This window comes from Eretmochelys imbricata, chromosome 2, assembly GCF_965152235.1.
Source record: "Eretmochelys imbricata isolate rEreImb1 chromosome 2, rEreImb1.hap1, whole genome shotgun sequence".
Taxonomy (NCBI): Eukaryota; Metazoa; Chordata; order Testudines; family Cheloniidae; genus Eretmochelys; species Eretmochelys imbricata.
This window is the reverse complement of record NC_135573.1, coordinates 3,547,229-3,573,054: the sequence shown is the minus strand read 5'-3', so window position 1 is coordinate 3,573,054 and position 25,826 is coordinate 3,547,229. Positions and strand designations below refer to the sequence as shown.

At 49.3% G+C, this 25,826-nt stretch overlaps 1 protein-coding gene and 1 long non-coding RNA gene across 2 annotated transcripts; one reads left to right on the top strand and one right to left on the bottom strand.

Annotated features, from left to right (window-relative positions):
- The first annotated feature begins 2,427 nt into the window (after positions 1 to 2,427).
- On the top strand, positions 2,428 to 16,324 carry LOC144260852 (uncharacterized). Its single transcript, XR_013345060.1, has 2 exons — positions 2,428 to 3,130; positions 11,332 to 16,324. It is a non-coding gene; the product is annotated as an uncharacterized LOC144260852 (long non-coding RNA).
- On the bottom strand, positions 16,159 to 25,746 carry LRRC14 (leucine rich repeat containing 14). Its single transcript, XM_077809692.1, has 4 exons — positions 25,682 to 25,746; positions 21,426 to 21,793; positions 17,376 to 18,017; positions 16,159 to 16,933 (listed from the first exon to the last, which is right to left on the bottom strand). Exons 2-4 carry the CDS (start codon positions 21,746 to 21,748, stop codon positions 16,363 to 16,365), a joined length of 1,536 nt encoding a protein of 511 aa, XP_077665818.1. The 5' UTR covers positions 21,749 to 21,793; positions 25,682 to 25,746; the 3' UTR covers positions 16,159 to 16,362.
- Positions 25,747 to 25,826: the final 80 nt, after the last annotated feature.

The window sequence follows — 25,826 nt, the reverse complement described above, 5'->3', positions numbered from 1 at the left end:
ATCCCCACAGTGGGTCCATGAGGATGGTAGGGAGCACAGCAACACTGGCTGCCAGGAACACGTTACTCCTCTCCTCTGCTCATGATGCTGGCTTCCCCAAGAACATCGAATCAGGTTCAAGGTCTTGGTCCTCATCCTCATAGCCTGGACCCAGGGTATCTAAAAGAACCTAAAGCTCCAGGATGCAAACCCTTATTGACAACTCCATTCCTCTGGCACCATGGGACTCTTAACAATGAGGATAAAGCTTGTTTGTGCAGGAGACAGAGCCTCCTCAGCGATCACTCTGAGCCCATGGAATGAACCCCCACCCCCAGGCACCAAGGACCACCCCAAACCTCCCCACCATCCGCTCTGAGCACATTGCCTTGCTTTCTCTAACAAACATGTTGCAGTGTGTGTGTATCTATGCAAAAGAAAACGCTCCCCTGCATGTAGGGAGAGGATGAGAGTGAAGGCATTACAGATGTGTGGTTATGTTGCTTAATGCACTCAGGCAGGTGCTCAGATACAATGATGAGCACGGTAGAAGAAACTCTGTAGTACAGAATAGATTGGAACTGTGGGGCTCTGCAGCCTGAAGTGATTCCCATGGCTATGGGCGCATCAGTAATGCGCACAGAGTGACGGTTTTTGTTCCTCCTGCATACAGCTGTGCTCGATGGGGGTTGTGGTTTGGTCACACTGTGTAGGGTAAGGAGAGACAGGATTGTACCTCCGTAGTGCCTCAGAGCCCCAGTCCTGGCCCAGGACTCCATTATGCTAGGTGCTGTACAGACACAACAGTCAGTCCATGAGAGAGGTCGTTCTGTCCTATGTTGTACTGGAACATAGTAGCCAAGTGCTGCTTGTCCCTGACCTGGTCGCAGTGCCTGCGTGGCCTCAGTCTGACTGTTCCACAAGGGTGTGTGGCCATGCTGCCTTCGTTCCCCCCCCGTGCTCATGCAGGCAGAGGGGCTGCTGAATGCACTGTAAAGCATCCTATCTGTGCTGTTGGAAAAGACGCAACCTGCTTGAGGAGGGAGGCTGCAGCACTTCCACTTCCCTGAGCTACGTGGCGACCTTTATGAACATACAGTTCAGTGTGTGTGGTCTGAAGCAGCCAGGCACTCCAGACGTGCTCTCTTGCATGGAGCTCAAGGTAGCGCTCCCCACCATCCCCTTTGAAGGCTGAAGTCCTCTGTTCCCGGACAGCTCCACTCCGAGCAGTGCAGTGTAAGATCCCCCTTGTCCTGGACAGGGGATCGCCTTTAGGGGCCCGAGAAGAGTCTAGGCTCCTTTACATCTTGCTCTCTTGAGTGTAGTTGCCAGCGAGGGTTTTGATTGTGATGCCATTTAGAAACTGGACAGAGAAACAACTTCCTTCTCTTAGGCCACTGGTCATCGGAAACGTGCATAGCCACTAGCTCATCACTGAAGCCGTTACCTGGCGTGGGTCATGTGAACTGGTGCCCTAGAAGTGGAGGCCGTGTGTCCTATTACAAATTCCTTGAATCATCCAGACCCTTCTCCAAGCCCAGTGCTGCGCTGTTCTGAGCGTTCAGCCATGCCCTGTATCTTGTGATCACAGCACAACGGGATTTTACAAAGATCACAGTCCCTTTCTCTTTCAGTTGCAGGATTAGTTCTATGGTGCGTCTGTTCTCTGCTCGTAATTCATTTGTTTCTTAAAAACCATAAGAACGGCCATACTGGGGTCAGACCAAAAATCCATCTAGCCCGGTATCCTGTCTTCCAACAGCGGCCAATGCCAGGTGCCCCAGAGGGAATGAACAGACCAGGGAATCATCAAGTGATCCATCCCCTGTCGTCCATTCCCAGCTTCTGGCAAACAAAATCTTCTGAAATTTAAAAAAACCCTTCCAGTCCAGATGTGAATTAAATTTAAAAAAAATCCACTGAGTTGTGGTTGGTTTCTTTTAAGATTCCCAAAACTTCTGAAAGCAGTTCTTACCTGATGTAAATCACTTCGCTGAGAACAAAATGAGACATTTCAATCCAAATGGAACATTTTTCACCAGAAAATTAAGGGCTTGGACTGGAAGTGTCACCATCACTCATAGCATCACAAACATGTGGACTGTGTGAGAATCTTTCTCAGTTGACGGTAGTTTTAAGCGGGTATAGAGTTAGGTGATTGGAGAGACCAGCTAGTCCATCTTCTACATCGGCCTAGGTTGGAATAGATACCGACAGTACTGCTCTCCCCTGTCCAGTCCAGTTCTAAACTGTAACACAATGGTCAGATTTTAGGCCTGAAGCTGCCCAACTGTGTCCTTGTTTCCATCCCAAACCTCTTTGGGATTAGTGGGTTCTCTCTGAACCAAAGGAGCATTTCGATGTTACTTGCTAACCATGGGCTGAATACTGAAGAGTAAAAACGTGTCATTGAAGTAGTTTTGGTTATGCTCCCTAGTTTCACGCAGACAAGCTTGCATTTGGTTCTTGTCTCAATCCAGAATAACTCCTTTCACTTCAAGGGAGATATTTTACATTTCCGTCTGTGTAAGTGAATTCAGAATCTGGCCCACTAAAGGCATACCCAATCAAATGAACAGCTACCTCAACTTTTCAGCAGTAACAAGAGAGATCCAGTGGTTGCCTTCAGCTGTGCTGTATGCCCAATCTGTGTTTAGAATTGTGCTGCAGAGAAGCGTCTGTATTATTGATCAGATGTCAAATGGCTCACGTTAACACTTGAATCATACAGGCTGCTGTTTTAATGACCAGCGCTTGCTGTTCTAGGCTCTGTTCGGAGCCTACATGTCTGTCACTTATCTATAGAAGTGGTAAGGACAAATGGTTAACAAACTGTCCTCTTAGCACTCACCTCGTTTGCATTTCAGGCTGCACAGCTACCCAGCGCTACATTGCTACAACCTTGAGAATGATGCTATGTCTCAACTATAAATACACTTAATGCTTCAATTATTCTTTCCATCCGAGGAACTCAGAAGCACTTAACAGACATTAACAGCCTAACCTGGGAGCTAGGTCAGTACGGGTCCCTTCCACGCATGGAGGAACGGAGATGGAGAGAAGTGAAGCAACTTGGCTAAATTCCCCAAGAAACCAGATGTGCTGACTCTCCCTGTGCCTTTTAACCACAAGGCTGTGCTTCCTAAACAAGGTAGGGACTTCTCAAACCACAGAGTGCCTTTTAAACTCCTCTCAGCTGGTTCTTGCCACACACCTTCCTGGTGAACTAGAAATGTACTTCAATTAACCAGCATAGATTGGAAGTGATTTGACTAGAGAGGAACAATTGCTTCCCAAACAGTGCATCAGTTACGTTCATATGCCGGAGCAGAGTTTAGATACATGCAGTTCAGCTATTTCTTTCTCCCAGCAATTGCTGGGCATAGGGCACAGGCTGATCTCAGAGCATTGTCCATGCACACTAAGAAATGAAGTATATCCTTTGAAGGCATGAACTGATGCAGCAATGAGGAGTCAAAGAGGTGTAGCTCCAGCTTTAGAATGCTGTTTTGCACTCCACCTCTGTTCACTTCCAAACCTCCTCGCTGCAACCTTAAGCTCTTCAGCGAGCACTGCTAGCAGATTGTATGGCAGGAGAAACCCTTAATGCTGGTGCTCATAGAAGAAAGAAATTCCATGGTTTACATACAACAGTGAGGCAGCATGATCTGATGGTCAGAGCATGGGACTAAGAATCTTGGGATCTACCAGCTCTGACCTTAACTCATTTGGGCAATCTGAGTTTTATCATCTGTAAAATGGGCATAGGCGTACCTGTCTCCCAGGGAGTGGAGTGTTTGTAAAGCATGATATAGCTGGGTAGCTAATGTCCTCCAAATCTCTAATGCAGCACTACCCATTTTGTAGGGAAAAAGGTAGGAAAAGGAATTAATGGGAGGAGGGTTTTTTTGTGGTTAGCACATGGGAGCGGGAGGCAGGATGCCTGGATTCTATTCCCAGCTCTGCCACTGACTTGCTGAACGACCTTGCATCAGTGACTTTTCCCTCTCTGTGCCTCAGTTTCCCCATCTGTACAAAGGTGCAGAGAGGCATAGTTCATTTGTGCTTGCTAAGAGCTTGGATGCAGGGGAAACAGTACAGGACGGGAGCAAAATGTTAATTTAAAGGGCTGTTTTGTGGCAGGTGAGGGATCCTGACTCAAACAAAGCACACTAAGGAATGCCTTGGGCGAACATCTCCACGTTATGGGTGGGCAAACGGTTACACAGAGAGGTGACGTGACTTGTCTGGAGTCACCCAGCGAGTCAGGAATAGATCCCAGATCCTCATGGTACTTGGCCCAGTGCCCTTTATTTGTCCATGCTGCTTGTCCTGGCATTTCAAGTCACAGTTCCCCCGGCTATGTCTTCTGTGCATCCCACGCTGAGGTATGCACCATTGCTTTGCCAGGGGTACTTAAGAGACTGCAAAACAGAACGAGCTCAGTCCTTAGTATTTGTTTTCCAAAAGCCCCAAAATGTGCTGGGGGTTCCCCTCCCACGATAAAAACAAGGAAGGGGTGTGCAGTCTAAATTAAATATAATCCCCCTCACACACACACCCAGGTGTTGGAATAGGGTTGAGATTATCTTCCCCATTCTAAATACCTTAAAAGATGTATTCCACCTGTCTATCGCTTAAAAACCAGGATACAAATAATAATAACTGGCCTTTATACAACATCTTCCCGCTGAGGATCTCAAAGCACTTTACAAAGATGCATAGTTGTTGTTGCTGTTTGACAGAGGAAACTGAAGCACAAAGAGATTAAGGAGGCTCAAGGCTACCAGGAGAGTCCTAGGCAGAAATGAACGCTGGTCTTCAAGACCTCAGGCTTCTGTTCCAACCACCAGCCAGTGCTGCAGCTGCTTAGGCCGGGTCTATAACATTTTTGTTGTGGCTGCAACAATAGTATAAATTGCTAATAGGCCCTTTCCTCTGAGCTGGATTGCCTTGAGCTGTAGCATAACAAAAAGAGCATGTTGGCTTTAACTGACTCATAGAAGATAGACATGAAACTGACCTAGTAGGTCATGCAATCCATCTCCTCGTCAGTGCCTATTCTTTTGCTAATATTTTGCCCAGTCTAGTGCAAAAATTTCCCAAGCCACTGGGCTGAAAGAAACCACAGAATCCCCCATGGTCCATCTCGCTGTTTGCTAAGTGGATCTGACATGTTCAAAGAGTAAAACAAGCCTCATAGACCAAAAGCAAGGTGTAGTGCAATGCTGTTCTGCTCTGAAAAGCGCCTCTCTAACAGCAGTGCCATGGGACACTGTGTTTGTTGCCTCCGGCTCCGGTCAGACTAGCTTTAGTTCCTTGTGAATAGGGCTTTGTGTTGCTGGAGACGCCCCCTGAGATCGGAAAGTCAAGCTGGGTGCTTCTTTGCCGTCTGGGGATATTTTAAGGCTGACTCCATTAATGCACAGAAATTGCACTGAGATCCTTGAATGCAAGGAATTGTGGCTCTGTGCATTGGCCAGGTCAAGTTAGGTATATTCCTACTGGCCTCCTCGTCTGAACAGATGGAGCAGGGAACCCTCTGCTGGCTTTATTTTTTAATATACAGCTACAGTGCCATAGGGCGCTTTACTCAGCTGGCCTGTGTCCTGAAGAACATATAAACTCTGCTGACTATTATAAGCTGGAGGAGATTGGAGGTTATACCTGGCAAGCGGGAGGGAGGGAGGTAATCACAGAATAAACCTATGGGTGCTGTTATTGGCTCCTAGCTCTAGAAAAACATTTCCGTTGCTTTTTGATTGCTGGAAAGGAAGCAGTGGATTGTTTCAGGGCCTGTGGGAAAAGGAGGAAGGGGAGGTAGTGCAGAGTATGGGGTCAGAGTGTGCTCTGGGGAGGGGTAAGGAAACAACAGGGCATGGCAGGGAGGTGTATTGGTGGACCAGAGGGGTGGGGGACTGATGCAGGCAGGTGAGAACTGGGCAGGACCTTGGAAACTGCAGAAGGAGCTGTGGAGCCTGTGAAGGGGGGGTGGGGTGATATGATCCGAGCAGCCAATGAGAAAGCTGGGTGGCAGCAGCATTTCAGGTGAGAGCGAGGTGGCTGTTGGGAAGGCCGGTGAAGGAGGTTGTAGTTGTCCAGGCGGGAGATTGACGAGGGGTTTGGCAGTAGGGAACAGACTGGGAAGCAAGAGCGTCTTAGCCAGAGGTCAAGCATGTGCTCGGCCAAAACGAGGAGCCGTGCCCTTCGCCTTGAGGCCCAGCAAAGAGCCACAGGGGGAGAGACCTGCAGCAAAAGCCTTTCCACTAAACCTGCCTTACAGCCAGGTCTCCAGTTCAAATCCTGGCCCTTGCCCTGCTGCACAGAGAGAAGCAGTCCTGCAGCCCCACTCCCAGCTTCAACAAAGGGGCAGAGCGCTGCCTTACCTCCTACAGCTGACCAAGAGGGCTTTCTCTGCCAGCATTTCCTGGGCTCCAGTGTTTAGCGTTATTCATTTCCTCACACGAGCTGTCACTTCGCCACATCCTAGAGTGCACCACTTTGAAGTTCCCTGTAATTTGCAGTAAGCACCAGGCACTTAATGCCCCTTGTTGATTTCAGCAGGTGGCAGGAGGTGAACAGACTCCATGTTAATAAGCCTGGAGCTACTCTCAGCAGCAGCCCATTAATCTCTCAATTAGAGGGAGCATATAGCTTTGTGCATAAATTTGTGGTCACGTATATTTAAACTTCACTAATGCAGGCTAAAGGGAGTACGTAAATCCTACTATCTCTTGCCTCCACATCAGAGTGTCAATGCAGGAGATTCCTAGATCATTTTATGCCCGTGGAGCAGTAGAGTCTGCAGAAAGAGGAATTGCTTTATGAGAGCAAATGTTTGGGCAAAAGGCAACAAGTGGGGGTTCCTGTAATGTCTCCCCATCCCAAACCCAGGCTAGGTAAAGAAAAGACAGCTTAGAAAAAGAACTGGGTGGTGATCGATAAGCACAGTCTCCTACAGCTGGGCTCAATAGGTGGAAGGGCAGATCAATGGAAGGAGCTATCACGGCTCAGCTGAGAAGCTAATAGCTTGGCCCTAAAGGAGTTGCCCCTGTGTTGTGGGTATGAGGCAATTCTAATGTTCACGAGATTCTCTGAGATCACCAGATGGAAGGGATGTTAAACCTCATAGAATATCAGGGTTGGAAGGGACCTCAGGAGGTCATCTAGTCCAACCCCCTGCTCAAAGCAAGACCAATCCCCAATTAAATCATCCCAGCCAGGGCTTTGTCAAGCCTGACTTAAAAACTTCTAAGGAAGGAGATTCTACCACCTTCCTAGGTAACGCATTCTAGTGTTTCACCACCCTCCTAGTGAAAACGTTTTTCCTAATATCCAACCTAAACCTCCCCCACTGCAACTTGAGACCATTACTCCTTGTCCTGTCATCTCCTGCCTCAGGGTTTAAGCTGATCTCTCACCTTTCAAGACCAGGATGATCTCCAGTTATCCCACATTCTGCTACTGGATTCTTACACCTTCCTCTGCAGTATCTGGTGTTGGCCACTGTCAGAGACAGGAGACTGGGCTAGATGGACCTCGGTTCTGATCCAGTCTAGCAACTCCTTGTTCCCAAGCCCAACAAGATTGCAAAATGCTTCTCTCTATGGCTGGGTAGCAGTGCTGCGCCACGGGAGTGTACATGGGTCACAGCGCTGGCGTTGGGCTCACTCATTTCCCATAGTTTTCTTGGTTAATATCCGTTAAATGGAATCAGGGTAACCTTAACTTCCCCAAAGCAGAGACCTGCTAGCCAGCGTGGCCGCCTCACGGAAGAAATCATGATAATGCTTGTCACTTGTTAGACTGTGACTCTCTGGGGCCTTGATGGCAACAGCCCATTTGGGTTTCCTGCCTGTACTGAGCTGGCAAGCAGGGTGAATGAACTGTATTTCACCGTTATGGCTGGAGGGGACAATTCTTGGAAGACTGTTGCACAAAAGGGCACACCGGTGTCTGAAGTCCCATGAGAGAGACTAACGGCCTTTTGGTCACCTCTCGAAAGACCAAGGTCATTGAGGGGGCATACAACCTTTGTGATGGGGCAGGGCATGAAGAGGGTAGTGATGCAAAATGCAGAGCAGCTGCAGCTGGCTCTGTCTCACATCTACCTGAAATGCCCCAGCTGAAGGAGGGGTTTGGAACAGAAAAGAGAGAAAGCAGGTAGCAGTAGCCTGCCCTGGTAGAGCAGAATCTCTCTGCTGTGCCTGGAAGGAAGCAGATCCCAGGGGCCTGAGAACTAGAGCCAGCCTGGAAGAGAAAAAAGGCAGATTGAGGTTACAGACTGTCCCTCTGCTTGATGAGTGGGCAGCCTGACGAGGTCTCCCCTGGAGCTGGGGTGGTGGTGGATGGCCCCAGCTGTAGCCTGTTGGGAGTTCTGGGGTGGGGGAGTTTCACCCCACAGCAAATAGCTCTCCAGTATCACAGCCTTAATTCCTGGGAATGTGAGGTTCAGGTCAGCAATGCTCCTACCCAGCACCTTGCTTGGGAAGGGAAAATCTGAGATGGATAAAAACAAGGGGGTGGTGGAATTGACACACTGGCAAGTAGCCAGATAACTCCTGGAAAGTGACTGTTTTCCAGGGCTTTGCAGGGTCAGGTGCCAGGTGGATGGTTGGGAGACTTTTCCCCCCAGCGAGGCTGGGCAGGGAGGCTGACCAATTCCGCCTCCTCGATTGCTAAGCTCTCACACTCATAAAAATAGCCACATTGGGTCAGACCAAAGGTCCATCTAGCCCAGTATCCTGTCTTCCGACAGCGGCCAGTGCCAGGTGCCCCAGACAGAATGAACAGAACAGATAATCATCAAGTGATCCATCCCATCACCCATTCCCAGCTTCTGGCAAAAAGAGACTAGAGTCACCATCCCTGCTCATTCTGGCTAACAGCCATATCCTCCATGAGTGTATCTAGATCTTTTTTGAACCCTGTTATAATCTTGGCCTTCATAACATCCTCTGGCAAGGAGTTCCACAGGTTGATTGTGCGTTCTGTGAAAAAATATTTGTTTTAAACCTACTACCTATTAATTTCATTTGGTGGCCCCTAATTCTTGTGTTATGAAGAGTAAATAATTTATTTACTTTCTCCATACGTTTCATGATTTTATAGACCACTTATCATATCCCCCCTTAGTTGTCTCTTTTCCCAGCTGAAATGTCCCAGTCTTATTAATCTCTCCTCATACAGAAGCCGTTCCATACCCCTAATCATTTTTGTTGCCCTTTTCTGAACCTTTTCCAAGTCCAATATCTCTGTTTTGAGATGTGGGGACCACATCTGCACGCAGTATTCAAGGTGTGGGCGTACCATGGATTTATATAGAGGCAATAGGATATTTTCTGTCTTACTATCTCTCTCTTTCTTAATGATTCCCAACAGTCTGTTTGCTTTTTTGACCACTACTGCACATTGAGTTGATGGTTTCAGAGAACTATCCACAATGACTCCAAGATCTCTTTCTTGAGTGGTAACAGCTAATTTAGACCCCATCATTTTATATGTATAGTTGGGATTATGTTTTCCAATGTGCATTACTTTGCATTTATCAACATTGAATTTCATCTGCCATTTTGTTGCCCAGTCACCCAGTTTTGTGAGATCCTTTTGTAGCTCTTCACAGTCTGCCTGGGACATAACTGTCTTGCTTAGTTTTGTATCATCTGCAAATTTTGCCACCTCCCTGTTTACCCTTTTTCCCGTATTATTTATGAATATGTTAAATAGGACTGGGCCCAATACAGACCCCTGGGGGACACCACTATTTACTTCTTTCCATTCTGAAAACTGACCATTTATTCCTACCCTTTGTTTCCTATCTTTTAACCAGTTACCAGTCCATGAGAGAACCTTCCCTCTCATCCCATGACAGCTTACTTTGCTTAAGAGCCTTTGGTGAGGGACCTTGTCAAAAGTTTTCTGAAAATCTAAATAAACTATATCCACTGGATCCCTCTTGCCCACATGCTCATTGACCCCCTCAAAGAATTCTAGTAGATTGGAGCTGCATATGTGGCCCACAATGGTAAATAGGTTGAGAACCGCTGCCCTAGAAGCTCATGATCCAACTGATGCTATTTGCCCTTACAAACATGGAAACAGAACAGCCAAGGAAAGCCACACTGATATGCTCCAGTTTCCCCAGCTGTCACATGAGAACAGTGCTATGGCTGTAACTCACAAGACAAGTTAAAAGACTAAAGTAAATAGTGTTTGTAAAGCCTGGCGAGATCCTGCAATGGAAGGTGCCAAGGAAGCACAAACCATTAGTATTTGCTCCCCTGGGATGTATTTTCAGCCAGGCTGTATAGGGCATAAAAAGAGAACCACTTATTGTTCAGGAATTAAGTGGTGGTTTTTTTCTAAGGTGAATCACAGGCTTCTAATGGCTAATACAGAACACGGCCAGGTACATTTCTGTAGGGGTTTCATTAAAATCTCTTGGTGGAATCTAGAAGGGGGATAGCTCAGACTATAGGGGAAGAAAGTCCCAGTGACAAGAACTACAACCCCGTTGTTATCTGATAGCTAATTACAGTGCAAGAACAGTTCACACTAATAGATGGATGCTCCGGTTACTCATGCTTTATGCTAGAATGACCACGCTGGCCCTCTCTAGCAAAAGAGGCTTTAGGCGGCCAATGCAAATGCCAAAATAGAAAAGTTTTATTGCTGTCTATTCTACAGTAATAATGTGCTCAATGTGGACTTCAAGAAACTGGCAGATACTTTAATTTGTATCAGAGGGAGCCTGCCTAGTGGAAAGCAGCAAGATCGGTTCCAAGTGTAAGGGAATCTGTCACCTAAATTTTGCTTTAAATGAACTAGCTCTCCCCTATGTGACAGAAAGTGGGAGGGATTAAAACTACTGAATCTTATGCATAATGGAAACAGTGACTGATCGACTGGAATGTATTTCTGAACCAGTTTATCATTCCAGGTTAGATTATTTTAAATCAATTAATTTAAAGGCTGGACTAAGGGTTTAATGCATTTTGTCTTTCCTTGTAATCTCTCAGAAGAATGAACCGACACTGGATGTTGCTCTGTGGATTATTCTGAGACTGGACATATGCCTTTTATCGTTAATAATGTTGAACTTCTTGCATTAGTTTTGTGTATCACTGTGGCGGACATCCCTGAACTGCCCACTCAAGATTAGTCATAGTAAATAGCATATCACTTTCCAAACCCAATGTGCAGCCTTTTTCACTGCCTGGCAAGAGCAAGGGGATGACATGGCCATGTCTAGGCCCTAATGCTTTGAAAGTGGCTAAGCATTGCTCGGGCTAGTGCCCTAAGAATCTTAGCTAATTTACATGGTCAGTAATTTCACGTTATCCTCAATTCTAGGCCCTGAGAAGTGACTTGGAGGTTTTGGACCATACTAATCCACAGTGCAGAGGAGAATTAGAGAAACAAGTCCGGCATTTAATGAGTTTGGCTGAACTGAATAAGAAAGGGAGAATCTCTGTCCAACTCCACCCCATAACTCTCCAGGATAATAGCGAGCAACAAACACTTTCAACCAATGACACACAAGTTAGAAGCTATTACATCATCTGAACATACTCCCATTGGTTGATGGTGTCCCAAAAGTGAGACAACTGTTGTTGGCAGCTTCTGCCTTATGGAAGCTAACCCTTTCAGGGGAGTCATGTCGAGCATGGTATGTTAATATCAGTACAGCTTTGCTTTGGACAGCAAACTTTCCCTTTGCTGTGGATTAACAAGTCCCAAAGAAATTGCTCTTCAGACTGTTCTCCACTGCAATCCAATTTGGTCTCATGATCATGACTGCAACCTACAGGCAAAGCCCCCAAACATCCTCTGGAAAGATCAGATTGGGAGAGTGTCCCATAGGGCATCATGGGGCAGGGTATGCTTTGTTGTTTGGTTTTGAATGGATACAGCATGTTACTATTTGAATGTTTGGCCCCTTGGACTAAGACTTGAAAGAGTAGCTTGCCTGGTTTCTCCGGCAATGATCTGCGGATGTGAGGAATCTCTCTTCTACCCTGACCCACCTGTTTGAGATGCGAAGGGCTAGTTCCCTCCTACCATTTCAGTGGTTGGAGAAGTTGGCTATTGTAGACTTCACTCGCAGCTGGAAATATGGCAATCCCTTTTCCAAGGACACATAAAACCAGGATCCTGCTGAGTTCTCACAGTGCTTTCTCCAAACGTCAAAACACCAGTGTACTGATCAAATTCCACCTCCTGCAATTACTTTCTGCCTCCCTGAATCCCCTCCTCTGATTTAAATGGACACAGCATTCTTTGCTTGTGTCCTAACGTGTTGTTGCACTGTTGAATGTGTTTCACCCCAGAGGTGGCTGCATGTCGTCAACAGATGAGACAATCTCTCGTATGTAGTTGGCAAAACACCGTGAGATCTTTCTAGCTGAGAGGGTGCTGTACAAATGCAAGATCATTTCCAAAAATAAAACACTGGTTGAACCATCAGTAGCCACCACTGCCTTCGGCTAGAGTGAGAGGCTCATAGTAGTCCATGACGGAAAGGGAATGAAAAAGATTATTTAATTGCTGTAGAGGGGTCTAGTACAATTGATGTGCACAGCCACAAAAAGTGCCTGCTCCATGGATCTGAAATAGACATGGTGAAAAGACAGACCAGAGGGGACAGGGCAGATTGCTAGGCGAGAGAGTGAGCTTCATCTCTTAAGAGCAGGCGTGAGGACAGGAATAGAGGGGGCTGCAGAGATGATGAGTGACTGGAGGTGCCCAAAGATGTCAGATTTGAGGGGAGTCAATAATGGGGACTGTTCTAGGCTTAGGGGGCAGCATGAAAGGGTGTGGAGAAGTAAGCAGGAGGAGATGAAGGAGGGAGGGGTAGGTGGGCAAGGCCAAGGGTGGGAGGAGGAGGAGATGGGAGCTGACATACAGCGAGGAAGACACACTTAGGATACAGCTGCACCAGAGCTGGGAGCATGCTTCCCAGCTTGGGCAGATAGACAAGACCAGCAGCATACCCTCAAAGGTGACTTCCCCCCTCTAAAGTGTTAAGAGCTCTGGAGACCCCCTGGGGCTCAGGGCACACTGCTAGGAGAGTTAGGGAAGAGGGAGCCAGCCTGCAACCCATCGCCTTCAAACACTAATCTCTTCTCACTTTATTCGCCCCACACATAGTAACATTTGGACTACTGTGTCCAGGTCTGGGCGCCACACTTCAGGAAAGATGGGGACAACGTGGAGAGCGTCCAGAGGAGAGCAACAAAAATGACCAAAGGTTTAGAAAGCCTGAGGTAAAAAGAAAGGTTAAATAAATAAAATGTTTAGTCTTGAGAAAAGCGGACTGATGGGGGACCTGATACCAGTCTTCAAATATGTTAAAGGTGGCTATAAAAAGGATGAGGATCAAGTGTTCTCCATGTCCACTGAAGGTAGGACAAGAAGTAATGGGCCTAATCTGCAGCAAGGCAGATTTAGGTGAGATATTGGGAAAAGCTTTCTAACTCTAACTTAACTCTACAGTTAAGCTCTAGAACAGGCTTCCAAGGGAGGTTGTTAAAATCCCCCATCATTGGAAGATTTTAAACACAGGTTGGACATACACCTGTCAGGGATGGTCTAGGTTTACTTGGTCCTGCCACAGTGCAGGGGACTGGACTTGATTTCCCAAGGTCCCTTCCAGCTCTACATGTCTATGATTCTAATGGCCAAAGCGCTGTTATTGAAACCAGGGCTTTGCGCTCACACCGTGTTGCTAGTGGCTCCTGCAGCGATGTCGTCACTGTGAATGCGACATTGTACTTGTTTTCCACGTCACTGGGACAGAGGGGGGTGGTAGAAAGAGACAGTGGCTCCAAGACAGTCTTGATTCAAACAAGTGTGTCCAGCAGCAGAGTGACCTCTGCCAAAGGGCAGCTAGTTAAAGAGTTGTTCCAGTGAGAAAGTCCCCAGGTCATAAGACACTTTATCTTGTAGAGTATCTTTCATCTGAAGAGAGATTGGAGTATGGAGACTGTGTGAAGGGCCAGAGAGGCGGCCAGCTTTACACAGGCAGAGAAGGGGGAGTAATGTGAGATAAAGTGGCCGGGTAAGGTTAGTACAAAGTATATTTTTAAATGGATCTTGAACGCTCAAGGATCTAGTGGAGTTGTTTGAGGATGGGGTTGATAAACAGAGGATATATACAGATGTGAGTGGATTTTGGAGAGGGGCTGCATTCACTGGCTAAAGTAACAGGAGAATTTAAGCAGAGGGGCAGCCCAGGTAAAACTGACAAGGGTAATGTGCTGAAGGAATGAGTTACTAGCTTTCAAAGTCCCTTAGCTGGGCAGTCTCACACAAAATTAACCCCCCATTGGGCAAGATTATTCCCTCTAAGTGGCCAGATCAAAGAAGTTTATCTAAGCAAATATGCAGCCATAGAGGATGTGGGAAGGAGAGGAGAGTTCAGAGTCCGATGCCAAAGTTACAGATAGCAGAAGCAAACCACAAGTGTGTGTCAAGAGGGGAAATGGAGTTGGATGGGAGGGAGGTCCTCCTGCCCAAGAGAAACAGGTGGGGCTTGAAGACTTTAAGCTGATGGGAGTTTAAATGAGCCCAGAAGTTTAACTGGTCAAGAGAGGGATCGTTGAAGGTATCAAGTTATGTGCAGTAGAGTATAATCAGCCTGAGTTAAAGCTAGAAGGGAGTGATAAGATGACTATGCAGGTAGATAGGGCAGAGGGCCATGAAAGTAACCTTGTGGGATTTTACAAATGAGGGAAAAAAGAAGCCAGTACCAGACATAAGTTAGACAGGTAGCAACAAACCCACCCCATAAGGGAACTGGATAGCTGCACGGCTTGAGTATGGAATGGTGTGCAGAAGCCGAGAGCATAAGGTAGATGGAAGAGATCTTTTATGTCCCTCTCAGCTAATACAGGATTGTTCCCTATTGGATGTTTTGTAGTACTTAGTAAAAGTTCTAGTTTGAGTTCCAAGCAAAGAGGCTTTTACACCAAAAGTCTGATATTCAAGGCAATAGGAGACCAGAAGCTGAATGGAGAAGAAGCCAAGAGGGATCAGCAAAAGCTGTCCCCATAGAGGTTGGAGCGAGTGGATAGATCGACCAGGGAGATGAAGTATTGGGTGTGTGCCAAGCCAGAGAGAGAGGGAGAGGAGGACAAAATGTTTAGAGGAGAAGTGGGTCTCAGTGGAGAGAACAGGACTTCAGCCTTGGCTGTGACTGTAACACTACCTACTTCGGCCAGGTAACGAGGCTTTCCAGAGAAAGTATTCTTCAAACGGAGAAGAAGTGAGAGCGTAGGGAAGGGGAAGGGAGACTCAGCCCCTACACCAAGCTGAAAAACTCCACATGCCCATGCTGGTAAGTATACCAGGGAGCATGAATCATCTTCTGCAGGATCTAAGCTCTCATTTAAAAAAAAAAAAGTAAGTTTCTAGCCTTCTCTGTTGTGAAGAAGCTTTCTGCATACAAGCGGAGTGTGAACAGTCAGTCTGCATACCACGCCAATGCCTCTGCTGGTACTCAGATCTTCCACGCACCCGCAGCAGTGAAAACCGACAGCGGTGTTGTCAGTCTCACCACTACTATACTCTGCAAGCAGCTGGGAAATGGATAAGAACTGGGCCAATTTTATTCTGTTGAATCTTAGGAAAGTTCCATGCAACAGCAGAGATGGAAGAAATATTCAGTTCACAGGAGGACTCCAAAGTGAAGGCTGGGGGAAGGAGAGAGTAACCCAAGACACCTCACTTGCAGCAGCCGAGCGGGAATATAGTAGAGTTGTCCCTAAATATAGGTCTCCCCACCTTTCACATCTGTCTGGCTAGTGGGGTTAGTGCTCTGGCTGCTACATGACTGGTAAAATTTCTAAGCCCTCTGCACACGTGTGAGAGAATGATGGGATACATTAGAAGAAAAGTGGAGAGAGGGGTTTTCAGATGAGGTAATCCATGCAGGGAAAGAGGAGCAGACTGCTCAGAAGCTAGGAACGGATCGGTGTTTTGAGAAGGGCCTTCTAATTGTTGGGCTGCTGCATATGTACTGTGGCTAGTACACTTTGCTAAGAATTCTGCAGGGCTACGTAAGAGTCACGTAAGGGGCACGTAAGAAGCTACATGCGGTAAGGGGGTCACAGGCACAGCAAGACAGGATAGCAACGGCACTATCTGGGATAAGCCATGGATAAAGAGGCATAGAGCCTGGCAGCTTTAATCTCAGCTTTACTGAATGGAGTGCAGAAGGGGAGAAGAGAACTTCCATTTGAATTCGTGCACTAAACAGATGTTGTTAAAAACGTGTATAAACATGTTGTTGCTGTGTCCACTGAAACGCTCAACTTTGAAGGGGCATTAAAAATGATCAGCCTGATCAGTTTGTTTTCTCCTTAGTTTTGCATTCCTGGTGAGCTACAAATTAAAATAATCTAAGGTATTGTGCCTGCATAAGTTCGTGGTCCAGATGGCATCGGTCCTGCTGGCAGTCAGCAGCATCTGTTGCAGCTCAGCACTCACCCTGGAAAACTTCTCTTCATCCACAGAACCATTCAAGAGGTTAGAGGAGGTGGGGGGCCATGGCAGGTTCTCACTGTAGCAATCCACAGGGTAGGGGTAAATGACGAGCTGCAAGTACAATAGGCCCATGGTCCTCTGCAGCAAGTTCTTCAGCCCCCGTGTAGAGAGGGGGTTGCCAAACACCCCCAGGTAGCGAAGTTGAGAGCAGCGGCACAGGGCTGGGAGAAGCGACTCCAGATGGATATCCATCAGGCGACACTCCATGATGTCCAGGTGGAGCAGGGATGAGGAGGCCTCTTCTAGGAGATGCTGGAAGGGCTGGAGAAGCGAGTCAGACAAGTTGTTGCCGCTGAGGTCCAGCTTCTTCAGGGTTGGGGTGTGAAGACTTTGGGAAAGATAGGCGAGGTCATTGGGGAGCAGGTAGCAGAAGGCCAGCTCCAGGCTTTCCAAGGGACCCTGCAAATCGCTGGTGGGAAGAAAGATTGTAAGCGTAAGTTCCATTTTAGATAACTATTGTAGCTCGCGGAGGACAGAAATCAAAATGGTTGGAAAAGGCCACACCACCAAGTAGCTCAGGGCCAAATCAAGACCAATGTTAAAGCTGCAGACTCGTATGGTGACGAATATCCCTAATGCTAGTTATAAAGTCTGGATGCTCGGAGAATTGCACGATGGGACCTGCAGTGCACTGGCCAAACTTTCATGTTAAAGGAGGCTGCAGAATACAGGTCCCAACATGCAAAGAAGCTTCTCTGATCAAGATGGAGCATTGCATGATGGGACCTGTAGTCTCCAGGGGTCACAAAAGAAGAGCTGCAGCCTAATCTATTATACAGAGTCACTCACACTCCTGTCAATTTGCCAGTGCAGCCCGCAGCTGGGCCCCCTCGGCCCTACAAACAGCTTACCCCAGCAGTTGCCTTAGTTTTCCGGAAAGCCTGGAGGAGCCCAAATTCAGCTCCTTGAGACAGGACAATCTACTGAGCTGGGTGGCGAAGTAGTGGAGGCTTCCTTCCATCCCCGCTGAGAGCCGTCTTACATCAATGTTGCTGTAGGGCAGCTTCAGGCTGACCAGATTGGTGAATTTTGCCATGTGCGGGAGAATCACCCTCAGGCCAGACAGCCCCAGGTTATTGAATCTCAAATCTACCTGCCGAACACCCGTGGGATCCAGGAACTCCAGGAGCCCCACGGTACTTGCAATGGGCAGCTCCTCAGCCCGGAAATCCCGGCACTTCAGCCGCAGCATGCTGTTGGCATTATTCTGCAAGGCATCTTTAAGGACTCCATAAGAGGTGCTGTTCACAAAAAGATCCACATGGACTTCCACAGACACAGGCTGTGGTGGCAGCAGAGCCACCGAGCTGCTGTAGGGGCCCTTCCTCCGCTTTGGGGTGCGCTTCGTGCACTTGCTCTGGTGTTTGGAAATGTCGATGCAGGCTTTTGCCAGGGTCACTGTCCTGGACCACAGGCTCATGCTTTCTGGGCCCTGGTCTATTCCATCATCCTGAAGCCCCGTCATGTCCAGAACCTGCAGGCGCTGCCTCTTGCTGGGGAAGACAAGAAAAAAGGAGTAAAGAAATGAGAGACTGAAAAGACCTATTGGGTCATCTACTTCATTCACCCAGCCACTGCAGGATCATTCCCCACACAGGGCCATATAGTCACTCTCCCAGTGGCTTGGGAACCAGAACCCAGTGCGGGGGAGGGAGAGGTGTTCGTATCAATTACTGGCTTGAAAAGACACACACTCACTCCAGGACTGGGGCCTCATCTCCCTTCTCGTGGCAGCTGTAAAGACTGGGCCACTTGTGTTGCTCAGACGATGTGACACGCAGCCTAAGGATTAGCTCTTTGGTTTAGCAGTTCAGGCGCACGCCCTCTGGCTCTGCCTATCTTTAGTCTTTTGGTCACTTGTTCATTCTAGAACAGAGGAACCACATGATCTTACTGCAACCCTTAGTCTTCCCCACTCCATCTCCCGCCACTGTAAAATAAGAGTGACACTATTCAGTGCCGATAAGATTTAGAGCATCTCAGGCATAGATCTCAAAGCTTTCTGAAGGAGGCTAAGTATCACTGTCCCTGTTCCACAGAGGGGGAAAGCCCACGGTCACAAAGCAGGTCTCCTGATTCTAGGTCTCCTGGTTTCCGCTCCAACCCCTATCCAGTGAATCTCACTGCCTTCCCTGGCAGGGACTTTGTTTTACAGAAAAAATAAAAAGCACTTTGTACTTTTGGGCACTGCATAATGATTAAGATAGGCTGAGATTTAACACTGTTCCCTCCATTTCCAAAGGGAAGAGAGCAATGCTCATGGATGGATAAAACCAGTGGCTAACCATCAGGAATTACTGCACTGTGTCCCACCTCCCAAAGCTGCTTATGGCCTGTCACTTGACAAATGGAAGTTTTTTAATGCTGCAGACAGGCTGGTAGTGCCACAATGCAGAGAAACCACATGCATAATGGCCAAAGAGCCTGCTTCCAAAGTGCAGTCTGCAGCACAATCTCATGCAAGGAGCCAGAGGAGGCATTTACCAAGCAGCTGCTACCTGAGAGTCATCCCCTTCCACTGCAATTTGGGGAAACTGAAATTGGATGCCAGGTTTAATATGGTAAGAGATACCTGGAACAATTGGTCCACCCAGATTTAAGTCAGCACCCAGCGCCTCAGATCAGCAGCTTTTCCTCCAGAGGGACACAGAGTGCAATTTCAATTGGAACTACTAGCCCAGATACGGAAACCACCATATTTTCTTGTCACACAACCAAGAACAAAAGCAAAGCTTGTCCCAGCCCTACTGGATCATCACTGCAGGCTGTACTAAAGGGCCAGAGGCCCCAGGTCAATAACATTTAACGTTAGTGCAGTGTTTCTCAAACTGGGGGTCCCGACCCAAAAGGGGGTCACAAGGCTATTATAGGGGTGTCATGAGATCACAAAAAATATTGTGATAACCTTTAGATCCTTTGCTAGGGTTACCATATTTCAAGCTCCCAAATAGAGGAGACTGTCAGGGGAGGGGTACAACAGCCGCTGCTTTCCAGTCGCCCAGCTCTGAAGGCAGCACAGAAGTAAGCGTGGCAATGCCAAATCATGGACATTTGTTCATATTTCAAAAATGAAAACTGAATGTGGAGGATGATTTAAGGGTCTGCCTGAGGTCCCTGGAGCTGTGATTGAAAAGAAAAGCTGTGCGCTTCAAAACAGCAGCACCCCTCGCACGAAGTGTCCAGATACTTATTTGTATATAGTTGCACAGAAAGCCACAATCCTTGGACATTATGATTATTCCCACAATCACTGAAAGAGGCTTCCAACTCCCCAAACTCTATCCTGTTGTCTATTTTGTTTACCCAGAAAATGTATTTCTTAAATGTCCACGTATTTATTCCTGAAAACTGTTGCTTTACACTTTTCGAGAGGCTTCAGTGCCTTTGGCTGCAAGGATAATGATTCCATGCTTCATTTAGTGCTCATGAGTACGTAGAGTATTTTGCTATCACTTTTGGGGCAGTGGGGTCATCACAACCTCAAATATTTTCAAAGGGTGGCCGAGCAAGAAAAAAGTTTGAGAACTCCACTGTCAGTGTGTTACTATAAGTCTCCTCTCCCACCTCCCCATATGGTTTAGTCCAGGGGTCGGCAACCTATGGCACGCGTGCCAAAGACGGCACACGAGCCAATTTTTAATGGCATACGGCTATCTCTACAGCAGCGTGCCATTAAAAATCCTGCCCAGCCCGGCCCGCTCTTCTCCGCCCCCCCAGCTCTCTCCTTGCAGGGCAGGGAAGCTTTCCCCTCCCCGCCACCTCTTCCCCTAGCGTGCTGGGTTCCTGCCCCTCCTCCTCTCCCTCCCTGCAGCCGATGCTGCGGCCTCTGCTCCGGGGACCTTGGGGAAGGGGGTGGAATCGGTGTATCCCCTCCAGCCCCCTGCCATGAGCCGCTCAGGGCAGGGGGCTGGGAGCACCCCCACGACCCCAGCCCACACCCCCAGCCCTCTGCCCTGACCCCTCCTCTCACACATCCAGCCCCCTGCCCTGACCCCTGAACCCCCCGACAACACCAGCCCTGACTCTGGCACCCCCCATACATACCCAGCCCCCTTCCCTGACTCCTGCACCCTCCTCACACCCCCACGCCATGCCCTGACTCTTGCACCCCCCACATCCCCACCCTGAACACCAAACGGGAGCTCCTGCACGCACACACACCCACCCACCCACATTCCCATCTGCACCCCTTGCACCAAATGGGAGCTGCCCAGCTCCACATCCAAACCTCCTGCCCCAACCCTTCACCCCCTCCCTCATTCTAGCTCCTGGCCAGACCCTGCACCCCAACCTGCTCCTTCACCCCGTGCTCAGCGCACTCCCACCCTCATGTCAGTGCAGAGAGGGGGGAAGAGAATGGCTAGAACCAGGAAGAAGGTAGGTACCTACTCTATGTGGACAGGGCTGGGACCCCAGACCAGCAGCGGGCTTAGCGGGGCCGGTAGCCGGGACCCTGGCTGGCAGGAGCCGGCGGACAGAACCCCAGACTGGCAGCAGGCTGAGCGGCAGCGGGCTGAGCCACTCAGCCCACTGATGGTCTGGGGTCCCGGCCGCCGGCCCCGCTCAGCCCACTGCTGGCCTAGGTGAACGGAACCCCAGGCCGGCAGCGGGCTGAGCGGGCCGGCGGTGTAAAATAAGCATTTTAATTTAATTTTAAATGAAGCTTCTTAAACATTTTGAAAACCTTGTTTACATACGACAATAGTTTACTTATATAATATATAGACATAGCGAGAGACCATCTAAAAAACGTTAAAATGTATTATTGGCACGCGAAACCTTAAATTAAAGTGAATAAATGAAGACTCAGCACACCACTTCTGAAAGGTTGCCGACCCCTGGTTTAGTCTCATCAGCACATGACCCTTTTAGTAGGTAATGAGCTATGCGCTGACAGGTACCTTTGGCTGTGGAGTCTGTCTTCGAGAGCCTCATTCAGGTAGGCCACCACTCCCAGGATGACAGTCTGCACACATAGCTTGTTGGGCTTTTCCTGGAGCAGAGCACGGTCACAGTGCTGACACTTCCGCAAAAGCTTCTGGAAACTCAGTACTGGGAAAGGCCATGTCTGCACCAGATCTTGCAGCACGAGGGTCTTCTTGTTCATGAAAGCTGCTTTGAACAAGACTGGATACAACTCCTTTGGGATGAACTCCAAGGCACCGTGCACCGTGGAGTGATGGGAAACCACCTTCTGTGCACAGAGGAACACGAGGGAGTGCATGGCTGCAGGGAGGCAGCAAGCCAGAGCCCCAGCTTCACGGAACCACTGAAAGAGAAGAGAAACACCTAATAATACACCTGCCCCCAGAACACAGTGCAACATTCCTGATGAGATCCCTGACTTTCACCAGGAATTAACCAGTTTTTGCATTGTTCCCCTGCAGCTGCTTATGAGTGGGCAGGAGAGACATACCCCATCCTCATCTGACCTGTTCTGCTTCTTCTGCTCTCTGAGAGCCAGCCACACAGTGAAAGAACAGATCTGGGAAGCCAGTGCAAGGGTAGAAGGCCAGCACACTTGCCTGCTCAGCAACTTCAGGTAGGAAGGATCCCACCTGCCTCCAGTACTCCACTGACATTCTCACAACAGGAGGGGCCTAGAAATCAGAGGGGAAGCCCCAGAACAGCAGAAATTTAACCCTGTGGGTCCAATTTGCTAAACTGTTTACAAGCCTCCAGAGCATTGTTGGTTCTTGATTTTACAAGGCCAGTCAGGGTGCAGGTCCTGTCTGACCAGCTCACAGCTCTTCTTCCCTTGCCATGTCTCCTCCCTGTAGCCTTCCTTTCCCCCCCACACTGTATAGACCACCAAGTTCCTCGCTTTCCACCCCAATTTCTCTTCCAAGATGCCCACATGTCTCTACTGTTTCTTCAACCTCTAGCAGGTCATCTATAGCCCACTGCTGACCTTGAACAGCATGGGGCCAATGTGTCTATGGTCATGGACTAAAATGGTTATTTCTCCAATACAGGGGGCAGGCAGCAGCATCCCTTAGAGCTCTGGAACTAATAAGATCTATTCATCTTTAGACTTAGCCCCTTTTGCACACCCTGATGGGAATGGTCTTGCCTGCAGGTAGCAAAGATCTGATTTTCACAACTGTAATCACAACAGCACTTATATTAAGTTTCACCAGAAAGCTCAGAACCAAAGAGCCCCCACTTAACATAAATGGAACCAGAAACTGTGGAGCAATCCCATGGCTCTCGGTAGCATTAGATCTTGAGCCAACACACAACAGTCACTGTTCCCAGAGATACTGCAGCTGGGCAGGGCAGTAAGGCTCAGTCCAAGAGACCCAACACCTTAGCTGGCTCTGCTAGGAGTCCTGGAGAAAGATGGAGTGCTCAATATGCTAGGAATTGTGAATTAATAGCGTCTCCTAGGACTCCTTAGTCTTCAGTCAAACTCATCTTAGTTGTCAAAATGGGAAGCACTTTGTACGTGACGTCAGATCCAAAAAGCACAGTCACTGCCCTAACACAATCATCCTAAAGCTGAACTAAGTATCCATTCCTCCCTATCTATCCCCATTTGTATCTTACCGCACTGCTCCCATCGACTCTGCTTTGCTAATAACATCTGCCTCAGCCACCAGTTTGTCCACATCTCTCAGAACCATCTTTGTGCTTTCTTCTATACTACCTCATGCTTGGAGCTCTGTCCCCGAACCGGTCCATAATACCACTGCCCTTTCCTCCTCCAAATCCATGTCTAGTTAGCGGATCACTGGGGATTGCGGATATTACATATACTGATATGAAGACATTATCAGAATGATCAGGAACTCTCCAGTTGAGCACTAGCTAGTCTATGTAAGCATGTGAGCCTACTATATTTTACTCACTTGTTGCATCTTGTCTTTAATTACTTAGTAGGGGTGGTCTCTCCCCACGTTTTTATACAACACCTAGCACAACATACCTCGATTGTGATTAGGGCTTTTGGATGCTACTATAATATAAATAAATGCTACAACCGTCAATACGTCCAGCCCATCTGTGATTGAATCTGGGATTGTATTAGCCAGCTACTATGGATTAAACAGCACGTAATATAAATCAGGGATACTGGCCACTCTTTGCCCAGACTGCTGAGAAGAAGTAAGGCAGCACTGGCAGATTACCACTTGGCCCCCACCTTCATGCTGGTTTGCTCCTCCCTTGTCTCCTTATGCTGATCCTGACAGAACTCAAGGAAGTTAGATCAGGAGTTAGAGTAGATGAGCCTTATGGTCCCTTCTAACCCTATGATTCTAAGGCGGAAGGGACAGCGACCCCTCCTGGCCCTTTAGCAGCCTTGTTCCACCTATTCAGTCAAACAATCTGGCCATCAGAGGGTTTCAGCCACAGAATCTGGGGGTTCAAGCACTGAAAGACCAAACACAGTGCAAGAGACATTCTAGTATACCTTCTCAAACCAACTAGCTCCATTACCATGAGCACACCCCCCATCCCACAATGTGGCCCACCCATGCCTCATCCCACTGCACTTGACCATAACATCACCTTGTGGTACAGCCAATCGTGGCACCAAATCCTGGCCATCTCCCACACCACTGAGGCTGGTCAGTGGCACACACATGGGGAAATTAAAGAACGATAACCTCATGTCCCAGGTAGCACTCCCATAGCCCCTTCCCCTTCTTCTCCTTCCTCCCTTTATTTCCCAGCCAACATCAAAGAAGAAGGGCAGAGAGGGATAGCTAGACTAGGAGATGCTAGGATTCAGCCAGTCACCTTTGGAGCAGACTAAACTACAACCTACTGACCAACAAGAGGGGGCAGCTCTTACAAGAAATGATGCTTTAGCATCAGCAGAACGAGCCCCGACTCCCCTGCAGGGGAACCTGCTCTTCTGGGCCTGGTTCTGCTGGAAGCGATAGAGGAAGCTGCTAGGAGGAGACACTGCAGGAGACATCTCCAAAGGGGGGGTGAGCGGGGCAGCAGATATCACAAAGCCACAGCCCTCAGGGGCAGAGGGGAACAGAACCTGCAGCCCCTTTTCCAGAGACATTTGGGAACAGAGCAGCAGAGGAGGACAAATGCCCCACAACAGGATTAGGGGAATGGACAGCTGTTCCAGCTGTGGGAGTTACACCCCCCTTACACACTACTGCCTGGGAGGGGCTCAGGCCCCCGAAAGGAGGGGGTCACGCCCCCTCCCTTACACACAACTGCCTGGGAGGGGCTCAGGCCCCCCAGGGAAGGGGTCACGCCCCCCCCTTACACACTACTGCCTGGGAGGGGCTCAGGCCCCCCAGGGAAGGGGTCACGCCCCCCCCTTACACACTACTGCCTGGGAGGGGCTCAGGCCCCCCAGGGAAGGGGTCACGCCCCCCCCTTACACACTACTGCCTGGGAGGGGCTCAGGCCCCCCAGGGAAGGGGTCACGCCCCCCCCTTACACACTACTGCCTGGGAGGGGCTCAGGCCCCCCAGGGAAGGGGTCACACCCCCCCTTACACACTACTGCCTGGGAGGGGCTCAGGCCCCCCAAGGAAGGGGTCACACCCCCCCTTACACACTACTGCCTGGGAGGGGCTCAGGCCCCCCAGGGAAGGAGTCACGCCCCCCCCTTACACACTACTGCCTGGGAGGGGCTCAGGCCCCCCAGGGAAGGGGTCACGCCCCCCCCTTACACACTACTGCCTGGGAGGGGCTCAGGCCCCCCAGGGAAGGGGTCACGCCCCCCCCTTACACACAACTGCCTGGGAGGGGCTCAGGCCCCCCAGGGAAGGGGTCACGCCCCCCCTTACACACAACTGCCTGGGAGGGGCTCAGGCCCCCCAGGGAAGGGGTCACGCCCCCCCTTACACACTACTGCCTGGGAGGGGCTCAGGCCCCCCAGGGAAGGGGTCACGCCCCCCCTTACACACTACTGCCTGGGAGGGGCTCAGGCCCCCCTCTCCCCATTTCACCCTTGCCCCCCAGACAGCTCATGTCCCACCTACTCCAGACCCTCCCCCACTTGCCTCAGAGGGTTCACGCCCCTTCCCGCAGGGGGGTTCACCCTCCAGGCCCAGCCCTCGGGGGTTTCACGCCTCAGACCTCTCCTCTCACGGGGGGGGGGGGTGTGTGTGTTCATGCTCCTCCCCCAACGCTGCCGTGGTTGAGGCCCCGCCCCCCAGCCGCGAGGAGGCCCCCGGCCCTACCGTCTCCCCAGCGGTCAGGCCCCGCGCGCGCGCTCCCTCAGCCTCCCTCCCGGGAGCCGCTCCGGGCTCTGCAGGCCCCGCCCCACCGGAGGCCACCGCACTTCCGGGTCTGCGTGGTGACGCAGAGGCGGGCGCGCGACGACGT